The following is a 25,880-nucleotide window of genomic DNA, read 5'->3' as shown; positions in this document are numbered from 1 at the left end:
CCTGACGCATACAAGGAGTCAGACTCTTGACCTCTGAAATTCCAAAGTCTAGACACAGGTAAGAGGAAAGATTTAGAAGACTACAGGTCATTCATAGCTAAGCCCCCCCACCCCCACCCCCTAGCTGGCTCACATCCCCTCATGTACAAGGGGAAAAGAGAGAAAGGGAGAGTGACTCAGGGGTCATCTTCCCTGGGGTCGTCGACCCTGTTGTCCCCTCAAGCCTAATCTGTAAGGTGAAGACGGTGTTTTGCTAGTAGAATCCTAGAGGTTTGGGATCTGGCATTAGGGATGTCCTGTGACCCGTTTCCAGACAGAAAGTCTGAGATCTCCCGGATCAGGCGGGAAGCAGCCCTCAGGCACACATACAGGGTACATGTGGGCAGAAGGACCTGGAAACAGTTTCACAGAATTGCCTGCATTGACACTGGTTTGGGAACACTACATGGACCCTGAGGATCTGAAAGAGGGAGGGACACGGCAGACATGAAAAGGGGAGGAGCTGATAAGAACGGAGAACGCAAGGGACCTGCTTGAACTAATGACCAAAAATCAGGTGAAAAGGGAAGAAACCACTCCCTGGGCATCACCGAAAGCTGAACACAGAGAGGAAGAGCTGCCCCTCTTCTCTCGTGAGTTTGCACTAGGTGAGGCCCCAGACTTGTGCACAACCCCAGAAGTGGAAGAGAGTGACCCTGAACGGACTGAGATGAAATTTTCCACCACCTGGCAGAATGGATGCTCAAAATAGAAATTAAGTGACAGAGAAAAAGATCTTGCATTTCCCATTCGTCATCCACCCGTGTTTCATGTCTGCTATACCTGTGAGTAAGGAGGCAGCTACAGAAAGCAGAGAAGAGGGAGGGGCAGGCTCAGGAGGCGTGTTCTAGTCCAGGCTTAGTCAGTCATAATGGTCTTCTCTGAACTCAGTTTCCTTGAGTGTAAAATGAAGGAGTGAGACCAGAAATTCCCTGCAGACGTGTTTTTTTAATTTGATATACATTGCCAGGGATCTAAAACTGTAAAAGGAGACAGCCAGCTCAGAAGGAAATACTTATGTCCAAAAATTATACTAGATTTTGCATTTGTATAGATTCTAGCCTACAGACAGCACTAATAAACGTCCATTTAGGTAAAATAAAATAGTCCTCAGAGTTCAGCGTTGAAATTATCCTTAGGGTCTTGTCGCCTCGTTACGTCTCACTGTTCTGACTGATGAGCATGTGATGCTTCTTGCTAACAACAGACGACAGGGCCACTGAAAAGTCATCAAACTAATTTCTCTGCTACATGCTAAGAAAATGTTAAAGATTTTCCACTCACAATCCTCTAAATCATAGCTGCTTCAGAAATCAAAAAACAAAACAAACAAAAAAAAACAGAAGGAGGAAACAGAGAAAGATTTCTTTCTCCTTCCTTTGATAAAGGAAGTGTTTACCTGTATCTCTTGGATTTCAAAGGGAAAGACGACCAGTAAGTATGCACCCATTGAACTAAAGAATGATTCTGGAAGGGGCACAAACCAGCAGAGTAAACTGTCCGTGTTTCTGTCTCTCCTCATCTGCCACATTCTAAGGCAACTGTCCTAGCACTCACGGTCATGCACCATTTACACTGCCCTCAAAGTACCTTTAGTAAAACTTTTAGAGCACATACTATACAAATCAGGTGAAAAGTTCCGGGGTCCATCGAGCTAGACAACAAGGAAATCTTGTGCCATCCAAATGACAGCACTGTCTCAGCATTCTGCGGCTTTATAGAAAATGTGCTACATTGGAGCCGCCTCTGGGTGTGGTTAAAAAGCTCCAATCACGCAGGGTGCTGGGCCAGACAGCCCAGGAGCCGCACAGAGCGCAAAGGGCCCAGCAGACAGCTGCTTCCCGCCCACGGAAAGCCGGCGCGAGCAGCCGGGCCCGGGGAGCCCGCTGACTCTGCGCAGACGGCCCCTGCGGCGCGAGGCGCGGCTTAACCGGCCTTCCCTCCCACCTGGCACTGGTCTTTGAGGGACGAGAAACAATGGGAAACTTTTAAAAGACGTGAATTTCTTAGACATACAGATTTGCACTGGACATAACTTCAAGTCCAAGGAGAAAAGCTGGCCTTTGAGGTCGAAGGTGGGTAGGCCTTTCAGGATGCGGCCTGTGGCCCACCTGGTGGACTTTCCGAGTCTCTGCCTTTTAAAGAACTGCATGGGGTCCTGACCTCGAAGTGCCCCAAAGTCCTTTCCGGGCCCGCCCTACCCGGACTGTCCTCCTCTAATCTCAGAACGGCCGCAGCACCGCCCCACGGACCGGGGAGGCCGTGCTACCCTCTCAAGACCAAAACCCAGTCTGCTCAGTTCCCCTCTTCCCTTCTTACCCTTGAAAACAACTTCCCAGGCCATTTTAACTGCTGAGAAACTAAGCAGTAAGAGGAAAGAGATGGAGGCAGAGTCCCAAATACGTATAGCGGTTTCTAAATCTCTTTCTTGGATGACACCCAGGGGCTTAAGTGGACTCCAGTGCTCTGTTACGACTGAACCTTTTGACCCCCATCTAGCTCTGTACCGTGCTGGTATCTTTTTCTTTTTTCAAAGAAAGCACATTTCTAAGCTGCTATTGCATTAGATGCTATTAGCCATGATTAGGGAAAAAAATCAACTTCTGTCAACTAGAGTTCCTATCACTAAGGCTCTTCAGAAAGAGAGAGATTAATCTCAAACGTCTCTTGACCCAAGATAAGTCATTTCTACACACATTTTCCAATCAACTATTTCAACTTCTTGGTCATTAAATTGATAGGTTCTTCGCTACCATTTTGTTCTTCCATGGTAACACCTCTTGAAATATTAGATTTCTGTTTTTTAAGAGTGGCCCCACCACAAGTATCAGCCGAATCTCCCCGAGAAGAGTTAAGGCCGTGCACAGAGAACTAAATCAAAGTGTAGCTTCACAGCCATCCTCATTTTTCTCCTGCAGGAGGCAGCAGTGAGCAGTAAATTGGTGCTCCATGTGGTTCTGTACTCAGGAGCACTGCCCACCCAAGTCAAACAAACCTGACATATTTATGTAGCACCTTCCTTGGCTGCCAGACTAAACTGCTTCCTAACATTCGTTTCATGAATTTTTACAGTTTACAGCTAGAAAATATTATTAGCTCCACTTGGTATTCAAAGATAGTAAAGCACTGAAAGGTTTGGTTGGCCAGAGCTTTCAGAAACAAAGTGAAGATTACCACTCTGCCAGACGCCAAGGTAATGTACGTAGAAAGACTGATTTAACAGAGTGGTGGTTACGAGCCCAGTCTTACCCCTTACTCTCTGTGTGACTTTGGGAAAGTTACTCAATCTCTCTGTGTTTCAGTGGCCTCATGTGTAAAATGGGCTCCATCATAGGTTTGTTGTAAAGATGAAAAAAGTTAATGAACAGAAAGTACTAATAAGTACTTGGTAACTTACCAATAAAAGTTCACCATGATTACTGCTCTGCAAGCTTCAGGGTAACTATCATCCAAAGTATTTCTGGATCAGAAAAATTTAAGCCAACTCAGAAACACTAGACTACAGACTCCCAAAACGATGGTTCAGATGAACATTTTTCAAGTACAGCTGCAGCAGCTTAACTGGTCAGTCTCCAGGCTTGTCACTTCTCATCAGTTCTCCTCATTATGTTTTGGGGAGATCTAACTTTCTCAAACGTAAACCTAATCCAGTCATTTCCATGTTTAAGACCCTTCAAATTTCTGCACTGACCTGATGGTGGAAATCCACATGCCCCACTAGCCTTTCACAATGGGGCTCCCTATCTGCCTCTCCAGCTCCTCTCACCATCACTAACTTGAACTTGATGCTATGGGCGTGCTGTCTTCAATTCCTCCAATATGTCACAGTCCTTCTCACCTGAAGACTTCCACATATGCTATTTTCTTTGACTAGAAACTTCTCTCATCGGCATCCCTACCCATGTCCACTTCTCTTCTCGATAATATCTCAGGACTTAGCTTAAAGGTCACTTCTTCTGCGAGACCTTGACTCACCTTCTAGACTAGGTTAGCCCTCATCCCAACCCCAATGCAGCTGTATTTACCCATCATAAGGAATCAAGCTGTTACTTTTCTATGTTGCTGCTAAACTATAAATCCCTGTTCACTGCTGTATCCTCAGTACCCAGCACAATATCTGGCACATAGTAAACACTAAGTAACTGTGTTCAGAGAAGAGCAAGCTCAGTTTGCATAAGCAAGACAGGATCTTAGACATGGGTTGACTTCAGAGTTCAACTTCAATAACCTTTCTCCCTAATCTCCAAGATTCTGTTTCCTAGAATTCCCAAGAATCTTCAATTGGTTTTGGTGGTAGTCTCCTATATTTATACCCTTGGGGGGAGGGTATAGCTCAAGTGGTAGAGCACATGATCAGTATGCAAGAGGTCGTGGGTTCAATCCCCAGTACCTCCTCCAAACAGAAATCAATGAATAAACCTTACTACCTCCCCTTCATAAAAAATATTTACACTCTTTTTGCTATATCAAAACTGATATAAAATTTTTCATAAAAGACTGGTGGCATTTGATTTAGAAGTTAAGAGGGATGGTGAGTCTCATGCAGTGGTTCTTAGCTATTTGGGGACTGAACATTGAATATCTGATACAATGTCTCAACCACTCCCACCTTTTCCCAAGAAAACTAAAATATGCCATTTACATAACATTTTATATTAAATTTCCAGGGATTTATGTTACATAGGCAAAGAAACTTTGTGCCAGACTTTAAATATTGTATCAAGGACAGAAATTTCTTGTGTGGCCTATGAGGGGATTTCCATTATAGGCTTTGAAATCTCGATTGTTTTCTTCACACTAAAGAATAGTTGTAATTGAATACAATGAGGAAAATGACTTTTCATATACTTATCAAAAGTAAACGAGAAACATACCCTGATATTTTCACTGGAATAGGTCTCTTTGAACATACACTATTTTAAAGACAGAATCCCTTTCAGTGCTCATGAACCAGCCATGACACAGACACATTTAGCTCCATGGACAGTAAAGAGATTCTGAAATATAAACTATAAAAGGCAAGGGGGAAAAAATCTGTAATTAAGAAAACTAAATACAAGCAGAAGTGCCAAAAATAATTAGAATAAATAGGAAAAGAAAAAGTCAAAGACTGGAGAGCTCTTACAATTCATTCTACTTTGAGTCTGGTATAGACATAAGTTTTCATCAAATTTGGGGATGGACCAGAACAAGACAGTGAGGGAGAGATATTGAGAGACAGAGAGCAAATGGACCCAGACAGAGACAGGGACTGAGAGACAGTAGGCATAATTCCATTATTTCTACTTATACTTTTGAAATAAAGGTCAAATGGTAATTCTATTTGATTCTTGATGAGTCCACAGGAAGGGCCTTGATAAATTATTTTTCTTGTAATAGGACAGCATTTCCTTTGTCTATATTATTTCCTTAAATGGCTGACCTTTGGCCAAAGTGAGACAGGCAGCTTCCATTAACACATAACCTAGGAGTCTCTAGTTTTTTTGAAACCATTTTTTAAAAGTTAGTCTCCTATTAATAACTTTCAGACAAACAAATTTTTGTTAAAAATTAGTTTTTTCAAACAGTATGAATATGTTAACTTGCATTTTTTCACCAAGAATTAACTACTGTAAAGATCCTGGGTTAAAGACAGGTATGAAAACAGAAATATTAATGGAAAAGAGTCCCCTTTTTGGGTTCTGCGGTCATATTAAGTAGGAACCACTGACTCCACTTTTGCAAAAAATAATCAACCCTCCATAAGACACTTGGAAAACGAGTTTCTATGCATCAATATGTCAGTTTCCCACAAATATAAAATAATGTTTATTCATTTATGCATAATGCATGGCACATAGCACTCACTGTAGATGCTTGATAAATATTTGTTGAATAAATAAATGAATTAAGCAGGTAAAAGTGACTAATTTCTTGGAAGCTGCAATCTCAAGTGGAGTGAAGTTGTCAAGTTTGACAATCTGTATTTTCACTTGGAAACTGTTCATAATTCAGAGAAAGGAGAAGAAAAAAAAAAAAAAGAAAAAGAGAGATTCCTTTTGCCAGTCTTAAATCTCTTAGTTTCCACCCGATGGCAATGAGGACAGGAAGATAGAAAATTATTTATGCAAATGATCAAAACTCTATGGCGCCCCCACAAGTAGATTTCTAATTATTCTGAATCATTGTTTTTAATCTAAAGTTGATGAAAAATAGATTCCCAAGGAAACTTAAAACTAAAATTAAACCATTAAATCCATTAGAGAACGAGTGAGGAACAATGATGTTCAGCTGATACCCACCCCTGCTCAGCTTTCTTTCTGTTATAATTTGTCAACCACTAAAAGCTACTGCTATTTAGTCTACTTTTCCCTATGAGAAGCCTTTTAAGATCAGGAATGAGAATATAATATTCTATGTAGGAGGAGCTTCTTTTTAAGCATTGAAAACTTTTTTACATAGAATGCATTAAATGTATTAGAATAAAGAGAAATTCTTAATTTGAACATATTCTGAGTCTGTTAAAATAAAGAAGTAATCCACATTGGTATCTTAATATTACATTTCATCGTTTTTAATTCATAGGAGCAGATAACAATTTTCAAAAAGAAATAATTTTTGAAACTGTTTAAGCTAATTGAGAGTCCAAAGCCAAATTTTCATTTCCTCCGCTCCCAACAAGAAGAGTTATTTCTCCTTTTTTATTTGACAGGATTTGTCAGCAGTGTCACTCTTCCTATGGACAGTCAGCCAGGGTCTAAGGTCTAAAAGCCACAAGCAAAGCGCCTTGGCACATACATCGAATCTTTCTTACATCTAATCAATGTATCCCGTTCCCGCAGCAATCAATCAACTAGCGAAGTACTTTTACTGCATGTATGCCAGTAACTGCTGCCAGGAGGGAAAACAATGTCCTCGCCTCAAAGGTGTTTACAATTTAGATTTGGAGACAAGATTAACATGCTGATGAAATAATTAGCAAGAAGAGATGATACATAATTAAGTGGTACCTTATGAAAGCAGAAGCTATAATTATAGAAATTTGGAGAAAGAAGATGATCAGGAAAGAAGACAAGGTTAGTGAATACACCTTAATAATAATAATTACTAGTATTTCATGGCAGGTGTTGACATATAGTACCGCTAAACTTGGAAAGATGGGTTTTCATATTGGCTCCATTTTACAGCCAATGAAATTAGGGTTCAATAAAGAGCGAGGACCACCCACAGTCCTTACAGCTGGATGGTGAAGAGATTTAACCTTGACCAGCTCCTGAGTTCTTTCCACATTGCAGCACTGCTCTTTGTGGAGTTGAGCAGACCCTGATGACTGGAAAACCTTACTTGGCAGAGGGACAGGGCGATGCTATTCAAGCAAAATGTATAGAATGAGATATGGGAAGGAGAAACCTCTCCCTTCTCACTGAGCTTGTAATCTGTGCCAGACACTGAGCTGTGTCCTGGGAATCCGTGCAAAGCAGAACAGTCAAGACCTCTGCCTTCATGCAGTTTAGACCAGGGGAGGTGAGCGTTAATCACATAAACACAAAAACAAATATAAAATTGCAGCTGATACATGAGCTGCAGAGAAGAGATACATACTAAAATGAGAAGGCAGAATGAGAAATTTAAAGTAATAAGGAAGGCCAGGGAAGGATTCCACGAGACAGGTGTGTATACGATTATATAAGCATGAAAGAAAGATACAGAAGACCACACTTGAGGTGGTGGTGAAACATGGCAGAGTAGCAGGACCACGAGCTCGCCTCTCCTCATGACTACAACAAAAACCACAACTGACTGCTAAACAGCCATGGAGTAAAAAGACTAGAACCTAGCAAAAAAGATCTTCAACTGGAAACATAAAGAGGGAACCACAGCGGGACAACAGGATGGGGTGCTCACGATATAATCAGGCCCCATGCCTCCTGGGCGGGCGACCCACAAGTTGAAGAATAATTAAGTCGCAGAGGCCCTCCCACAGGAGTGAGAGCTCTGAGCCCCACGTCGGGCTCCCCAGCCCGGGTTCCAGCACTGGGGGGAGGAGGAGACCCCAGGACATCTGGTTTTGAAGGCCAGTGGGGCTTAATCTCAGGAGCCCCATGGGACAGAGGGAAACAGAGACTTCATTCTCTTGGGAAGCAAACACAGAATCTCACGTGCACCAGGTCCAAGGGCAGAGGCAGTGATTTCATAGGAACCTGGGCCAGACCTGCCTGCTGGTTTTGGAAGATCTCTTAAGGAGGTAGGGGATGGCTGCCACTCATCCAGGGGACATAAGCTGGTGGCAGACATTCTGGGAGTGTTCATCTACATGAGCTTCCCTGGAGGCTGACATGGTGACTGGACCATTAGCATCAAGACCTGGCCCCACCCAACAGCCTGTAGGTTTAAGGGCTGGGAAGCATCAGGCCAAACAACATACTAGGTGGGAACACAACGCCACCCATCAGCAGACTTCCTGAGCCCACAGCCACCTCTGCACACAGCCCTGCCCACCAGAGGCCAGGACCACGCTCCACCCAGCAGTGGGCAGACACCAACCCCTCCTGCCAGGAAACGCAGAAGCCTCTAGTCCAGCCTCATCCACCAAGGGCAGACACCACAAATAAGAAAGCAACAATCCCAAAGCCTCTGGAAGGAGTCCACACACACAGGCCAGACTCTACTCTGGGGCAGGCTGGACCCTGGCCCTTGGGTGACAAGAGAGGAGTGTGCTGCTGGGACACACAAGACATCTCCCACAGAGGCCACTTCTCCAAGGGTGAGAAATGCGACTAACCTACGTAAAAATACAAATAGAAGGACAGACAGTATGAGGCAGCCGACGAATATATTCCAGGCCCAGGCACAAGGTGCTGGTGAAGATTAGCCATGGGGAGTGAGACGGCATAAACAGTGGGAGAAGAGAAGAAAGTCAAAAGGAAGCAGTTCTCTGTGATTAAAGCAGAAAGCGCACATCAGGCCTAACAGTAACTAAATGCTACTGGCGGTTCTCAAGGGGGTGGAATTTCAGATGTTTTATGCACTTTCTTATGATTTTGATAGTGTGAATCTTTTACAGGAAGCAGATGGTATTTATATAATTTTTACTGTGGGAGGGAATATTTTCCTGAAGAAATTTCTTTTTTTTTTCCTTTGAGCTGGGGAGGTAATTAGGTTTTCTTATTTTCTTTAAATGGCGGTAGTAGGGATTGAACCCATGACCTCCTACATGCTAGGCATATACTTGACCTCTGAGCTATACACTCCCCACCAAGAAATTTCTCTTTAAAAACATTCATTTAAGAAGTTAGCAATGAGTCTCAGGTTATTTGTAATACACATTTATTTCAAGAATTCTAAAATCTCAAGATGTCAAAGAGAAAAACAATTGTAACTGTTCCATTAAACTGACCATTTTTGAAAATAATATATTTCTAAAAGAGAGAAAGCTCGTACTTAGGCAGTGGTGGTGACAATAATGAGAACAGATGGATTCATAGGATAAATAAACTGGGGGAAAAAATGACAGAATTGATTGTTGTATTGGACATGGGAGACAAGAGAACTGTCTGAGACGTAAGCATCCTGTATTTTTAAAATATTGGGGTTAACATTTCGCTGACTTGATTTCATCCAGTTGGTGGATACTGGCAAGGTAAGAAAGAACACTGCATTTACGTGAATAAATAATTCACCTTGATTCCTCAGTAGACAAATTTTATTTTAAGCAGCAATAGATTTTGCCTCACCATTAGCACTTGTGTCATGGTGGACGGGAGGAAAGAGTTCAATTAAAACTAAAAGAGCACTCAAGTTCTTTGTTGGAAGGAAGAGATGACAACCAGAGAATAATTCTCTAGATAAGATTAAAAACATAAAATATCTGAAAAAATGTGAAAGCAAAGGCCTTTAATAAAAATGACTAAAGGAAACAGTAAAACTGTGCGAGTGCTCTGAAGAACAATGGAGAAAATAAGGCAAATGCAAAATGATACGGAAGGTATAATAAATGAGCTAAGTCCAAAAGTGGAAGATGAATTCCAAATACAAAGCTTCCAAAAAAGGAAATAATGTCCATTGAGAAAAAGAATAACATTTCTACATTGTAGCAACTCCCACACTGTAAAAATCCTACATAATGGATATAAAAAGAGGAGAGACAAAGGCAGTAATTAAAGCAATTACCTCTATACTGTACCTCCAAATACATTCTACTGCTGGAGAAACTCAAGCACTTTTCTTCTAGAAGAAACTAACTGAGGGTTTAAAAACTAGCCTTGGAACTCTCTTGATTTCTGATATACAGAACAAGTAGCTAAAAAATCTGAAAATGTACTGAAGTGGCATGACCATGGAGAGAGTTTTGAGTTTTGATTTCAGGCAGCGCTGAGATCATCTCAAGGCCTTACACCACTCTCTGATAATCTTGGGCAAATTACTTAACTTTCTGTACCATATTCCTTAACTGTAGGCTGTGAATAACAATAGTACCTTTTAATCTGGTTTTTTTTGTGTGTGTGAACATTAAATAAGATGATACAAGTAAATGCCCAGCATAACAGTCATTCAGTAAATGTATTTGTCTATTCAACTAAAAATTAAACATCTCCTTTAGAAATTACATGGTTTTTCAGAAATTATATATGAACTGCCTTGATACAAAATTTGGCTTGTCTATCAACTTTGTCAGAGAAAATTAGGACCAACTGTTCTGTCAGTCATTGTCACTAAGGAGAAACCGTTTCCAGTCACTTGAAAATTTCTCCCTGGCTTCAGTCTTCCAATGTAGATAAGCTTCAGTTTCTCTGGACTGACTTCACACTTAGCAGGAACTCTCTGGAGTTCAAAAGCCACAAAGCCCCTTGCCCTTTTGGGGAAACAGACCATCTTCCTCTAAAACATGAGATGCTAAATGGAAGTCTTTGAGACAGAGTAGGTAGTTTATCTGATCGGCAGGGGACTCAAGTTTGACTGCTCAGCATATATTCCCCCTTATTTTTGGTAACAGCATCCTGGTTCCTTTTCACATTATCTTTTCCTAAAAAGAGTGATTTTTCAGAGATGTGCATGAGATCCAAGCCAGGCTAACAAAATCGACGACCAGAATTTTGCTGGGATTATTGTGAAAGAAAACCAGTGTCTCGGAGTTTGCCCAGCTGATGGCAATTTGAAGCTTCAGTCTCTAGTAATCATCTTGACCCCTCAGTGAGAGGGTCTGCACAGGAAAACAGCCGACACAGAGAAAAGAGCAAGAGATGCCAGCAGACAGGTTCCTAGCGCCACTGTGTGAGGCCTCTGCTCCAGCACACATGAAGCCTATCTCTGCACTTTTCAGATACATGAACCAGATAATTATTTCTTTAAGCCAGGTTCATTTATGTTTCTATCACTCACAACCAGTAAAGTCCTTCCCAGTACATCATCTGCTCGCCTGCTGTGACTTGTACTGAGTCAGCGTTAGGAGAAGTTGAGGAAAATCCATGAACAGAGCGGTATTCTCTCCCTCCTCAGTTTTCTTGGCCCCTCTGGCACATAAGCACCCTGACGTCATGGACCACAGTCGGCAGCTCCCGTGTGCCTCTCCCTGGAAAACAGCATACAGCTGCGGGCTCCTGTCTGCTTACGCCTAAGAGGCGACTTAATGCCCAGATTGAGGGCAGCCCCCCACCTGGTTCTTGCAGTAAGTCTTGATCATGAAACGCTGCATCTGGACTCTGTGTTTTCTGCTAGTTTGCTCACGGCCAGTTTGGGTCTCGTTTGAGTATGTGGAGCACTCTTCTGCCAGTGCTCCTCGGCCCGGTCCATGTTGCTAAAACAGCCCTGGCGCACCCAGTCCGTCCGCTCCACGTCAGCGCGGCACACCCTGGGCTTTGATTTCACTGTACTCTCTTGACATCCAGCCACACTACCTTGTCCTCTATTCTGACCTCTTGACTGGCCCCTCTAAGCCACGCCAGACTTGCTTAGCTTAGCTCCTGGGACTGCAGTCTGCCCTACTCTCCAGGCACCTTTCTACGTCTTCAACGCTAGTTGAAGGAGGTATAGGCTATGTTAATGGAGAGATCTCTCCTGCCCACTGTGGGAACTGCAATGAACTTTCTAGTCACAATACAGTGCAGGCTTTGGTCTTCAGACCAACCTCCTGCTTATTCCCTGGGTACGGATTCTGCCTTCTTTTCCTAACGCCCACAAAATGTGTCTACTTAAGCAGATGATTCAAGAAAGAAAGGGGTTTCATCAACGAACTAATCAAGCTTTACAGTGTAACTGTTATACACAAATATAAGATGAACACATTTTTCTATTTCAGAAGGAATGGAAGTCTTCCATCTGAAACAAACCCTTTGATATCATTACTCTCTAATTACTATGGGATTTTATCTCATCATTGGTGCATGAAAAATTGTCTTCAAATATTAGAAAGAATTGTCATAATATTCTCATATTCTGCAAAGCCCTAAGGAATAGAACAAGTTAGAATAAATGAAAATTTAGAGAGAAAATTATCAGTGTAGGTTAAGAAACAGATTTTTTAAACTTTCAAAGCTAGCTCAAGATGGATTATGCTTTTTTAGTAGGTGGTGGGGTGTTTTTTTTTTTGTTTTGGTGGGGTTTTTTGCTTTGGTGTGCTTCAGTGATTTGACAAGTACTGGGTTAAAATCCCAGTGCTCAGCATCCAAAAAACTATTTTAGTCGGAATAAAGAACACTTGATCTGAAGCATAAGATGTCCATCTCTATCACAGGCTCCCATCTGTAGGCTCTGGGAAACTTTCCTGTTGTTCACTGTCTAAATCGAACAGCAAAACCTCCATCTGGTCTACCATTTGTTCTATCCTGACAATCTGGAACTCCAAATTGCAGTATATTAGGAGATTCATTTTGTCTCCAGGGGATCTTTCCCCCTGCCTGTTCTATGGATCTATTCCACAAGGAATTATGCTATTTTCCTCTGACTGAAAAATGTAGACAACCTGGTTTTCTGATAAGTGAAAGCACTTCTTTTGTTACTGAAGAATAATTGACCTCCAACACGTTAGTGGCAAGTGTACAATGCAGTGATTCAGTACTGCTGTACATTACAAAATGATCGCCATAGTAAATCTCATTACCATTTATAATCCTACCAAGTTATTACAGTATTATTGACTGTATTCGCCATGCGGTACAATTCATCCTCATAACATTTATTTGGTAACTTACAGTTTGTACCTGTTAATCTCCCTAACCTGTTTCGCTCACACACTCACCCCTCTCCCCTCTGGCACCCGTTTCCTCTCTGTATAAAAGAGTTTGTTTCTATATTTTTAATTTTTCATTGAGGTATAGATGATGTTCAGTATTACATGTTTCAGATATACAGCACAGCAATTCACAATTTTTAAGTTTGTAATCCATTTATAGTTATTATAAAATATTGGCTCTATTCCCTGTGTTGTAGAATACATCTCTGTAGCTTATTTATTTTATACGTAGTAGTTTGTACCTCTTAATCCCCTACCCTATGATGACTGCCCCACTTCCATCCCTCACAGGTACCCATTACTTTGTTCTCTGCACCTGTGAGTCTGTTTTGTTGTTGCTGTTGTTACCCTTGCTGGATTGATCCCTTTATCATCATGTAAGGCCCTCCTTTGTCTTATGTTACAGTCTTTGTTTTAAAGTCTATTTTTCCTGATACAAGGATTGCTGCCCTGGGTTCTTTTCATTTCCTTCTGCATGGGATACTTTCTCCATCCCCTCATTTTCAGTCTGTGTGTAGCTCTAGATCTGAAGTGAGTTTCTTAGAGGCAGCATTTAGACGGATCTCACTTTTTTCATCCATTAGCCACTCTCTGTGTTTTGATCAGAGCATTTAGTCCATTTATATTTAAAATAATTATTTATAGGTATGTACTTATTGCCATTTTGCTAACTGTTTTCTGGTTGTTGCAGGGTTTTGTTCCTTTATTATTCTTTTGCTTTTCTTCACTTTGATGACTATTTAGAGCTATCTTTGGATTCTTTTCTCTTTTGTGTGTATCTATTATAGATTTTTGTTTGTGGTTACCATGAGGTTTATATATGACTATCTATCTATCTGTCTGTCTGTCTATCTGTCTGGTTATTTTGAGTTGCTGATCTCTTAAGTTCAAATGCATTCTAATAACCCTGCACCACCTAACCCACATTTAATGTTTTTGACTTCATAATTTGCATCCTTTATTAATATCCCTTAAACACTTATGACAGAAAAAGTGATTTTACTACTTTTCTCTTTTAATCTTCCTAATTTTCTAAATGATTGATCTACTGCCTTTACTGTATATTTGCCTTTATTAATGAGATTTTTACTTTCATAATTTTCGTATTTCTAGTTGTGGTCTTTCTTTTCCACCTGGAAAAGTCCCCTTAACATTTATTGTAAAGTAATGTTAGTAGTACTGAACTCTTTTAGTTTTGCTTGTCTTAAAACTCTTTCTCTCTCCTGCAAATCTGAATTTAGCCTTGCGGGGTAGAGTGTTTTTGTTGTAGGTTTCTTCCTTCAATCACTTAAATACATTATTTCACTCCCTTCTGACCTGCAATGATTCTTTTGAAAAGTCAGCTAATTGTCTTTCATGAGTTCCCTTGTATATAACTAGCTGTTTCTCCCTTGCTGCTTTTATAAATTCTCTCTTTAATTTTTGACACTTTAATTGCAGCACATCTTGGTGTGGGTCTGTTTGGTTTCACCTTGGTTGTAGACTCCTTGCGCTTCCTGAACCTGGATGTCTGTTTCCTTTCCCTGGTTAGGGAAGTTTTTAGGCTTTATGTCTTCAAATAAGTTTCTCTGCCCCTTCCTCTCTCTCCTCTCCTTCTGAGAACTTTATACACAAATGTCACTATATTTGATGTAGTCCCAGAAGTATCTTAAACTATCTTCACTTTTTAATATTCTTTTTTCTTTGTTGTGCAGCTTGGGTGATTTCTACAGCTCTTTCAGTTTACTGATCTGTTCCTCTGTACCATCTATTTTACAGTTGGGTCCTTATACAGTATTTTTTAATTTTAGTTATTTTATTCTTCAGCTCTCTTTGCTTCTTCTTTATACTAACTCTTTGTTATACTTCTCACCGTGTTCATCCATTTCTCTCCTGAGTTCATTGAGCATCTGTATCATCATTATCTTGAACTTCTGATCAAGCAGACGGCTTATCTCCACCTTGCTTAGTTCTTCTGGGGTTTTATCTTGTTCCTTCCTTTGGAATATATTCCTCCATGTCCTCATTTTGCTTAATTCTCTAGGTTTACAGGATGTTTATTTCTCTGTATTAGGTGGGTTGGTTATATTTCCCAATCTTGGAGAAGTGACTCTATGTAGACGACGTCCTGTGAGGCCCATCAGCACACTCCCTTCTGGTCACTAAAGCTGTATGCTCTAAAGTGTGCCCTATGCAGGCTGCCATGGCCCTTCAGTTGTGGTGGCTCAAGTACTGTTTGCACACTGGTAGACAAGGCTGGCCCTTGGCCCAGTATGCAGCCAAGTCCTCCCTGTGTGGAAGCTGCTGGCCCACTGGTAGGTGAGTCCAGGTCCTAGCTTGGATGGCTGCAGGTCCTGGGGGGTTCCTGGGGTTGGTGCCGGCCCACTGGTTGGCAAGGCTGGGTTCTGGGACTGCTGGCTGCATGGCTCGGGGATCATGAAGCTGGTGCTGGCGGCCCACTGATAGGTGGGGCTGGGCCTAATGCAGCTGGTTGCTCAGCCTGAGGGGTCCTAGGACTGGTGTCAACCAGCTGGCTGGAAAGTAAGCCCCCAGTACCAACGGGCTCCAGGGAGGACTCTAAAATGGTGCTTGTTGGCACACATGTCCTCATGGTAGAACAAGCTCCCCAAAATGCCTGCTTCGAGCATCGATGTCCCCGGGAGGAGTCGGCTACCCCCTGTCTCTCTCTGTGCTGAGTCTCAGAATGTGTAGGATTTGGTGTGTTTCCTGCAGCCCTCCAGCTTCCCAGTATACAGACCCTCCTGGCCTTCAAAACCAGACATTCTAGGGGGCTCGTCTTCCTAGTGCAGACCCCCAGGCTGGGGAGTCCAGTGAGGAGCTTGAAACCCTCACTCCTTGGAAGGACTCTCTGTAATTATAATTACCCTCCAATTTGTGGGAAACCCACGTGGAAGTATGAGTCTTGACTATAGTGCATCTCTGCCCCTCCTACATGTCTCACTGTGGTCCCTTCTTTATATTTTTAGATGTGGAGAATCTTTTCTGCTACTCTTCAAGTCACTGCCACTGACAGTTGCCCTGCGAATAGCTGTAGTTTTGGTGAGCTCATGGGAGCGGATGAGCTCAGGCTTTCTGCTCTGCCATCCTGGCCACGCTCTCGAATGAAATCGCGTTTGATAAGCCATGGAAGTTTCCTCTCGACCTAACGATCTTTCTTCTATTTACCTCTGCCCTCTATCTTGTATGGTAATGTCGATTTGTAAGCTACCCAAGCTGTAGGTTTAGTTTTGCTATTTTTTTTAAGTTTAAATTTTAGAGGTTTAACTATTCTTTTCTAAAGAGTAACTTTCATAAAATTTTTTAAAAGTGAGTTTAAAGAAACCTTTACTGGAGCTGGAAGAGATACAACAGGTAAGTAATTAACACTGATTAACAACAATTCTCTTTTTTTTTTTTCTAAGAAAAAGCAAGATTAGGCACATTTGACCGAGAAAGAAGATAGTAAAATGAGGATTGACAAAAATCTGTGAACTCATGAGAGTATTACTAAGGTGGACACGACATCCTTCAGGATACTCAGGAAAATTACAGTGTTTGCACTTCTCCTTAAATAAAGCTTAAGAAAAAATTTTCAGCATTTTTCCTGTTTACAAAAACTTACATTTTTATCTTCTTTGCTACAAAACATATCCTAACTATCATCTACAGAAATAAGCTTGTCTTTTGTTCCACACTCAACCATTCTACTCAGTAAAAAACTAATGAAGATTTTCCAAATGTGCAAGCAAAATGGAAAAGAACTATCAATTTAAAAAAATTTTTTCAATGATGGAAAGCTGGACTTCATTGATGTATTGAAAATTTGTCCTACTTTCACTTCTAAAGTCTCTGCTCTGAATGAAATTTTCAGGCCATCTAGGTTAGAAATGTAATTTCCAGAAAAATATGCAGAATCTTAAAATCTAATCAAACAATTAGGATGATTCATGGAATTCTCATTAGAATGAGGTTATACTGAGTTTCAAGCTTAAACGTGTACCTGTACAGGCCAGAGGGTGACCAGAACCCCACGGGCAGCTTCCTTAACATAGAAGGGCATGTGGCTGGTAGTTTCGTTTTGAAATACTCCTAAAAAATTCTCCAGGGTTCAGACCTGAAATACTTCCAGCCTGGACAACATTCATGAACAGAAGCCTCTGCACAGTCACAGAAGTGTAAGTTCCCGTGAGGCTGCAAGTGTTTGGCTTATTTTTGTGCTTGGGGTTTGCTTTTCTGTTTGTTTGTTATGGTTTAATTGTAGCCATGAGAGAAATTTGACTGGAAAGGTTGAAGTGGCTCTGGGGCATAGTAAAAACTCCAGTGAAATACTCTTAACATAATTTCTCAAATGAACATGATTGATCTTTTTAATGAAAGAGCAAATAAATGACTGAATTAAATGAAAGAGAAAACAGGAGAGTTGGATTTAGAAGCTTAATGTGTGGAGAGGGAAGTATATATTTTTAATTTGTCAAAACTCTTCTTTAATCATTGCACAGCTCTATATAGTCTGTTCATTTAGAACCTACCTGTATAAACATGATCTCTGAGAATCTGTAGATTCTCCTGGTGGATTTTATGTCATTTTACAGGGAATGATATGCTCAAGTTTGAAATTTAAAATACCTTAATTATGTTGCACTATAAGCACAGCTATAATTATGCTTCTAGAAAACATTTGCTTCTCATTATGAAGCAAAATATTTTAAGAATATTATTTATGTGACAAAAGAGGAAAGTTTAACTAGCAAGATATATTTGCAGTATTTTCCTTCTTTCTTTCCAAATATTTTCAAAGTGTCTATGCCACTTTTCAAACATAGCAAAGTATAATGTTTATAGCAAAGATACTTGGATTCCCACAGGTGGCAGGGATGAGCTGAGGTAACCGTGTCTTAAAATATACTTTTGCAAGAAGCAAAAGCTTGCTCAAATAAGCTCAAGAGAATGGAGAGTATCAACTGGATAATGATTTAATGGACTTCAAAGTGAAGTTAAACTTACAGGCATCAGGAAGAACAGAAGCCAGGCAGCCCTAGAGGCCTCAGCAGCAGAAATTCGTCGTTTCTGACGCTCACAGTTCACCACAGACGTGAGATAACGAGCCTGACTGACCTAGTCCAGGCTACGTATGCCCTTCAGGCTAGACTGTCAGTGTGGCTGCAGATGCTGTGCATTTGAGAGCATATTTTGTCAGAAGGTATGTGAAAGGGAAATATGTATGGCACATATAGTATGATCACTGAAATATTAAAAACTGGATCACACACAAAATAAATGCTATCACTTGCTTGGACTATAGCTCTGAAATTTCAGTGCCAATATTTGAAGGAATCTCCTTAAAAGATCAAAGCCTGACACTAGCATCCTTTGTTTTTTTAAAGGAATTTCATGGGTATAATTCGGAAGTCAATATCTAATATAATTCAGCTCCAAATTAAGTTGAACAACATTATGATTAGAAAACACTTATCATTACTCATGCATTTTTGAGAGAGTAATTGGTGGCAATACCTATTCCTTTAGACTTACTGTAAAATAATTACATCTGCTTCTTTAGCACTTATGGAAATTATGCCAAGCATTAATAAATATATAAATAAAATAGCAAAATCAGGCAACAAGGCCTATTGAAAACTTTATTTTTTCATTAACATGAGTAAATGTGAATTGAAAAATCTCCATGACGCCAAATTCTGGAACCATGATTATCAATAGTTGTTCCAATCCTGGGTATTGTTAAAACTTTAAGGTTTAAATGTTTATAATGCTTTAAACTATAATGAGGAAGAAATAATTAGCATACATGATGGAGTGTGAGCATCTCAACTTCCAACATTTGAGCTCGGAAAGGAGCCTCTGGTCTTTTTTTTTTTTCACTTAAGTATCATTTCTTGGTACAAAATAGCTTTCTTTCTCCCATGCATAAGCATTATTCCCCAGCAGTTACCTTAAGCATTCAGCTGGCCTTATCTCCACCATTACCCTCTTAAGCCTATCTTTGAGCAGAGCCACAATGACCTAAAAAGATGTCACTGCCTGGCCAATGTTAAGTTGAAACACTTTAGCAATCTCATAATGCAAATTACTGTCTGGCCCATTCTCTACTCTCTAGATTCTCCTACGCTCAGCCTTACATTTGTCATTTTGGTAGTAAGAAAATACATGTTGCCCCAGTTCATCTTATTTTTCCAGGTCTTTTCTTATGCTTTCCCCTCAGATTGAAATATTCCTGCATCTCTTTATTTACCTAACCAATTTCTTTTCTCCCATAAAGACTCAGCTCCTGGCTGTCTAACCCTGCAGACATCCCCTAAGGCTACCAAACCGGGCTAACAACCACCTCCTTGTCATCCCAAAGTACCCTGTGCCTACTTCAGGCACAGCGTTTATGGTGTTATTTTGAAATGATCAGTTAGTGGGTCTACGCTCCCCTCAACTATAAGCTGGCCCCGTGCTGCACCACTAATACCTTCTAGGGATTTCATATTCTTACTTGTTGCACAGAGTGGGACTTCTGATACACTTACCCACTAATGCTGGGAATCTGAAGTCAACAAACTTACAAATTGTTGTTTAAAAATATTCAGCTGCTTGAGTAAAGTGAATCTAATCTTTTGATTTTTCTTATTAATCTGCTGCAAGAAAACGTCTCTGCAGAGTTGTAGCCCATGAGCATTTTCTTGGCAAGCTGGTTCACTGCCTGGAACCATCTCAACACTTTGCCCAAAAGCAAGATAGTAATCACCAAGCAGCAGACACACTGCTGAGTCTCAAGGCATGGCTGAAGTGATGCATTTCCACATTAGAATTCTGCAGTTATGACTGTCACAAATTATGTGACTTGATGCAATTATCCAACTCAAGCAGCATATTTCTGTTGCTCTGTATTCTAAATCCCTCATTATTTTATATTTTTAAGCACAATGAGAATATAAATAGAAACTTTGTAGATGCTATACTAATGCAAAGGAGAAAAAAATCAAATAGATTACTGCATACACTGATTGTTCAGAGAAGATTCAACATCCTGCATTGCCTGCATCTCTCGGGTAACAGGGATTTGGAGTTCAGCACATCTGAATTGTCCAGATAACTGCAGTTTCCCATTTCACTGCACTATTATAAAAATGCCCTTTGGACAGTTTTTTAAATAAAGCAAACTGAGATGAAGTCTAAGAAACAAAATAAAATTCTACTTTCTTATCAGTATAGACTTACAGTTATTATAACATAGGCTTTTGTTTCACAGTCTGAAAACTCTAAAACTGCTTTATGAGAACTCCCTACAGAAGATCATTCTTTTCCAATTCAACATCCAGTTTCTCACAGCATTTCTTTTATTAAAGAGAGGCTATCTCAGAATTAAACCTACGTGTAGGTGAGTATTACAACATACGCCCCCGACAGCTTCTCTCCCCTCTGCTTCACTGGCATGTACTTGCTCGTGCCCTCTCCACTTTGTTTACAGAATCCAGTGATAAAAAGTTTCCTTACTTGGTATTATGTGTATCAATGGTGTGGAAGAGCTCATGTAATTCCTCTCCGCTCAGAATACCATCTGCAAAATATGCTTTGAATTCTTCAAAGGACAATTTTCCATCATCTAAAATGGTAAGAACAAACAGAAGAGAAGCAAACCATTTCAATTTTGTACATTATTTTAGCTTTCAGCTTTAAAACTTCGCTCAAATGCTTGTACAGGTTTATTTGTGCATGCACACATATTCAAGAAGGAAGGATAACTCAAGGTTTTTAAAATAAAAATAATTTAATATATCATTATAGTACATAGACTGCAGATGTTTACACTACAGTAAATTACATCTACACGATTTGGGATATTTTTGGTTCCTTTATTCATATGGCACACATTTAATAGTTAATAAGCCATTTAACTGGCCACACCAAAGGATATCCAAATAAACAACCAAATAAAAGCCCAAGACAGTTAATTATTTAGATGCTTTGTCTTCATGTACAGGACCTGGCAGACTGCAGAATAAGCAGCAGACGTTTAATAAGTGCATAGTAACTGAATGAACCTCAGAATTGCTATCACAGTCCGACATACTGTGTTCATTCTTTCACTGCTTGAGCAAATGAACACTTCTTAAGCCAAACACATTTTGCTTATTGCGCGACACAAAGTGAAAGACCATCAGGGAGCCTAATAAAAGAGAGAAGACGTGCGGGCGTAAGTATAAGTATGTTACACAGAAAAACACGTAAGTCTGATGAGATACACTTTGGAATATGTGGGAGTTTGGGTGATAAAAGATCCTTTCATTTCGGGGCATGGGGAGTTTTAGCAACTTCTGTGCCTGTGGCCTGACGTTGGAAAACAGTTAAACCTGAAGAAGAAGAGATGGAAGAAACACAGTAACATAAGAAAGTGAAAGATTTGTAGAAGACCCAGTAGCAGAGAAACCCGGGGAGCGAGTGACCATGAAGGGGAGCGCTCTCTGTGCAAGGAGCTGCTTTGCCGGTTTCCTCAGGTCAGTTGCCAAATGACTGTAAGGGGCGGAATGATCCTCTGCATCTACAAAGAGGCAACGGAGGTCTAAGGAGGAACGTGCCATGGTCACAAAATCCGTAAGGTGTGATCCTACCAACCACACTATACTGAACAAAGTTCAATTTGTCTCAGAGTAGAAGGTATGATTTAACAGGACTGGATCTTTGAGCGTCATTTAGAGCATTTTTTTTCTCAAAAGATGGCCCACAGACTGCTTAGAGAACTGTTAAAATGCAGACTGCTGTCCATACCAGAAAACAGAATCTCACAGACAGCACGGAGGGGTGGGCGGACAAGAAATCAGAATTTTTTAACAACCTATGTGATTCCTCCTTACTCGCATGCTTGAGAGATATTATCATGAAGAACAGAATAGGCCTAATCACGGAATTACTTAAATTTTCGGATAAGGACTTACAGAATGTAACATTTCAAAACTGATTTACAAAATACAAATAGAAATACCCCTAAGAGTTTTGAAATCATGTTTCATTTTGCTTTTTAACGTAATAGGCATATTTAACTAATCTTCCACTTAATTCTCGCCGAGTTAACTGAGCAGATATATCCGTAGAGGTCACAAGAATCCTGACCTGGATCAAGCACAGAATGAGTCGCTAACCCCCAGTGGCCTCCTGGATGGGACCTGCTCAACCGAACTCAGCCATTCAAACACCATAGAAACCCTTTACAAAATGACATTTAATCCACCAGGACTGTCTAAAACATCTAATTTTGCGTTTCTATTATTGAATGGGCTATTTTAGTGTCATGTCTCAAATGACTATTTTAAACTTTAGCCTCATGCGACCTGATGTATACCCCAGACTGGACTTAGTGTAGTGGACTGCCATACTTTGATGACAAATACATTGCCAGGTGGGGGAACTTGACACAAACTAGTTCTAGGTATAGGTCAAAGAGAGAAACGGAATGACCTTTCCATCTACTTAAAAAAGATAAAAAAGAAAGAAAGAAAAAGAAAAACAGTCATCAGCCCACTAGTTCTAACTCTACCACTGTGATCTGCAACACATGCAATACATCCACATTCGTGGCGGAATGTGTCTTCCCTGGTGAATACTGGTCCTCAGGCAAGCTGGGCTGCACTCATAGAACTCCAGGTGCCCCTGTACCCTTATGAGCAGGATGGGCTCTGTAATTCTTCTTTATAATTACTGTAAGTAAGTGAGTTCAAGTCATAATGTACATACTATCACATAAAAGCATTTAGTAACATGTCCTATGATAATTCTATGAGGGCTAATAGTCTGATTTTTTTTTAATTCTTATTGGGACAAAACACATAAAGAAATAGGAGGCACTGAATACAGTCCAGACTTGAAGGATAAAAAGTTTTTTGAAAGCCTGTTTTTACCATATGAAGGATTCCTGGAAGTCTTCAGTTTAGGCCGCCACACTTTTAAACAAGCAACTGCAAAGAGTTAATTTTGAGTATTTCTAGACTAGGGCATTAATGTTAAAGAAAGTATTACATTTTTCAAAAGAAAGGGAGAAAAAAATCCCCTTCTACTGTAGTTATGCATTAATAAAGAATTATAAAATTTTTATTAAAATATTTTATTTCTAATTCAACTTTCTTTTGAAATGGAAGAACACAGGTAAACTTTAATTTATCCTGGCTTGGCTCAGAGACTAGGCAAACCTTATGAGGGCTGCTGTCTGATGATAATTCTAACTTTTACCACCGAAGTGCACAGATTTTTCCTATTAGAATTATATTCTTTCCTGAGTTTGTGCTGAGCACAGCTAGCCCTCTCTGCTTTATTTTTAAATTATTCTAACCCTATACTCCAAATTCCATTAATGTTTTTGAGAAGAAGGCAGCAGAGTGCAATTGTTTAGAGTACAGTCTTAGAAAAAAGGAAACCTTGAGTATTAAACATGGATTTGCTCTGACAAAAAATTATAGCAGTATTTTCTTAGGTCAGTCTCCCAGGGCAAGAGAAAGAAAAGCAAAAACAAACAAATAGGACTTGATCAAACTTAGAAGCTTCTGCACAGCAAAGGAAACCACAAACAAAACAAAAGGCTGGGAGAAAATATTTGCAAATGATGTGACCAACAAGGGTTTAACATCCAAAATATACAAACACTCATACAACTCAATATAAAAAAAAAAACCCAATCAAAAAGTGGCCAGGAGACCTAAATAAGCATTTCTTCAAAGAAGACATACAGATGGTCAACGAACATACGAAAAGATGCTCAACATCACTAATTATACAATGAGGTATGACCTCACATCTGTCAGAATGGCCATGATCAAAAAGTCTACAAATAATAAATGCTGGAGACGGTGAGGGGAAAATGCAACCCTCCTACACTGTTGGTGGGAATGTAAATTGGTGCAGCCACTAATTTGAACACTAATTTGAAACTCTAATTTGAAAAGATCCGTGCACCCTAATGTTTATAGCAGCACTATTTACAATACCCAAAGCACAGAAGAAACTTAAATGTCCACTGAAAGATTATTATATAAAAAAAGATATGGTATACACACACATGCATGCACACACACATGCACACACAATACAATACTACTCAGCCATAAAAATTAATGAAATAATGCAGCAACACGGATGGACCTAGAGATATCATACTAAGTGAAGTCAGCCAGACAGAGAAAGGAAAACACCATATGAGATCGCTCATATGTGGAATCTAAAAAAAAAAATGAACATAAATACAAAACAGAAACAGATTCATAGTCATAGAATACAAGTTTGTGGTTGCCGGGGGGAAGGGGGTTGGGAAGGGACAGAGTGGGAGTTTGAGATTTGTAGATACTGACAGGTATACATAAAATAAACAAGTTTATATTGTACAGCACAGGGAAATATATTCAAGATCTTGTTGTAGCTAATGGTGAAAAAGAATGTGATAATAAATGTATGTATGTTCATGTATGACTGAAAAATTGTGCTGTACACCAGAAATTGACACAACATTGTAAACTGATTATAACTCAATAACAACGGTAAAAAGTAAAAAAATGCTTATATTGTATTAATTATAACAGTGCAGAACACATCTGCTCCACCATTCTTTACCATCACACCAACAGGACTGCAGAGTATCAAAGACAAAGAGGAAATTTAGAAAGAGGCAACAAACAAAATCTAATCCACATAGGACTAAGAATAAGAATTATAAGTGGGGGAGGGTATAGCTCAGTGGTAGAGTGCATGCTTAGCAGGCACGAGGTCCTGCGTTCAATCCCCAGTGCCTCCATTAAAAAAATAAACAAACAAACAAACAAATAAGTAAATAAACCTAATTATCCCCCAAGAATTTTAATTACAGTGGATTTCTCATCAGAAACTATGCAAGCAAGAAAAATGTGGAGTATATTTAGTGTTAAAAGAAAAGTACCACAATCTAGAATTTCATATCCATGAAATAATTCTTCAGAATAAAGGAGAAATAAAGACATTCTCAGACAAAATTGAAGGAATTCATTGCCAGAACTGCTCTGCAAGAAATGTTAAAAGAAATTCTTTAGGGAGAAGAAAGCAAAAGCGATACAGGTCTGAAACACGGATCCACACAAGAAAAAATAAATGTCAGAAAAAGAATAAATAAAAGTAAAATAAAATATTTTCTTTTTCTTATTCTCAATTAGTATAAGAGACAACTGTGTAAAGTAATGATACAAACAACATATTAGTAATTACAACATGTGGGAAAGTGAAATAAATTATAATGGTTTCACAAGCAACAGGAGACACTGGAAATGCTCTGCTACAAAGTACCTCTATTACCCATGAAGTGGTACAGTGTTATTTGCAGGTAGATTTAGACTAGGGAAAAGTGAAAATTGCAAGCTTAGATTAGTGAAAAATGTATATAGTAATCACTAATTTTTTTAAAGAAATATAACTGATTTGCTAAAAGAGGAGGTAAACCAGAATCAGATAAAATACTGTTTAAAACCAGATAAGTTAGAAAAAAGAGGGGGAAAAGAAACAAAGAACAAGTACAACTAATACAAAGCAACTACAAACATGGTTGATATTAATCCAAGGATATAAAAAAATCACTCTAAATGTGAATGGTCTAATTACCCCAATTGAAAAACAGAGACTGTCAAAGTGGGTTAAAAAAACAAGA

General features: G+C 39.8%; 1 protein-coding gene and 2 long non-coding RNA genes across 4 annotated transcripts in view; 2 read left to right on the top strand and 1 right to left on the bottom strand.

Moving 5' to 3' along the window:
- Positions 1 to 25,880, bottom strand: part of NECAB1 (N-terminal EF-hand calcium binding protein 1) — a 236,257-nt gene that overhangs the window by 161,238 nt on the left and 49,139 nt on the right. Inside the window, exon 3 of the mRNA XM_006209700.4 lies at positions 20,723 to 20,831. Coding sequence (XP_006209762.1) covers positions 20,723 to 20,831 — 109 coding nt within the window. The remainder of the gene's footprint in view (positions 1 to 20,722; positions 20,832 to 25,880) is intronic.
- Positions 1,970 to 16,813, top strand: LOC140689092 (uncharacterized). 2 transcript variants are annotated; one of them, XR_012063963.1, is made up of 4 exons: positions 1,970 to 2,114; positions 6,731 to 7,094; positions 16,213 to 16,285; positions 16,648 to 16,813. It is a non-coding gene; the product is annotated as an uncharacterized lncRNA (long non-coding RNA). The 2 variants fall into 2 exon arrangements; XR_012063962.1 differs by having other exon boundaries at positions 16,213 to 16,432.
- Positions 20,763 to 21,417, top strand: LOC140689230 (uncharacterized). The gene is made up of 2 exons (XR_012064111.1): positions 20,763 to 20,839; positions 21,210 to 21,417. It is a non-coding gene; the product is annotated as an uncharacterized lncRNA (long non-coding RNA).

The sequence above is a fragment of the Vicugna pacos genome, chromosome 25, assembly GCF_048564905.1.
Source record: "Vicugna pacos chromosome 25, VicPac4, whole genome shotgun sequence".
NCBI classification, from domain to species: Eukaryota; Metazoa; Chordata; class Mammalia; order Artiodactyla; family Camelidae; genus Vicugna; species Vicugna pacos.
Note: the sequence above shows the minus strand (reverse complement) of the source record. Positions and strands in the feature narration are given on the sequence as shown.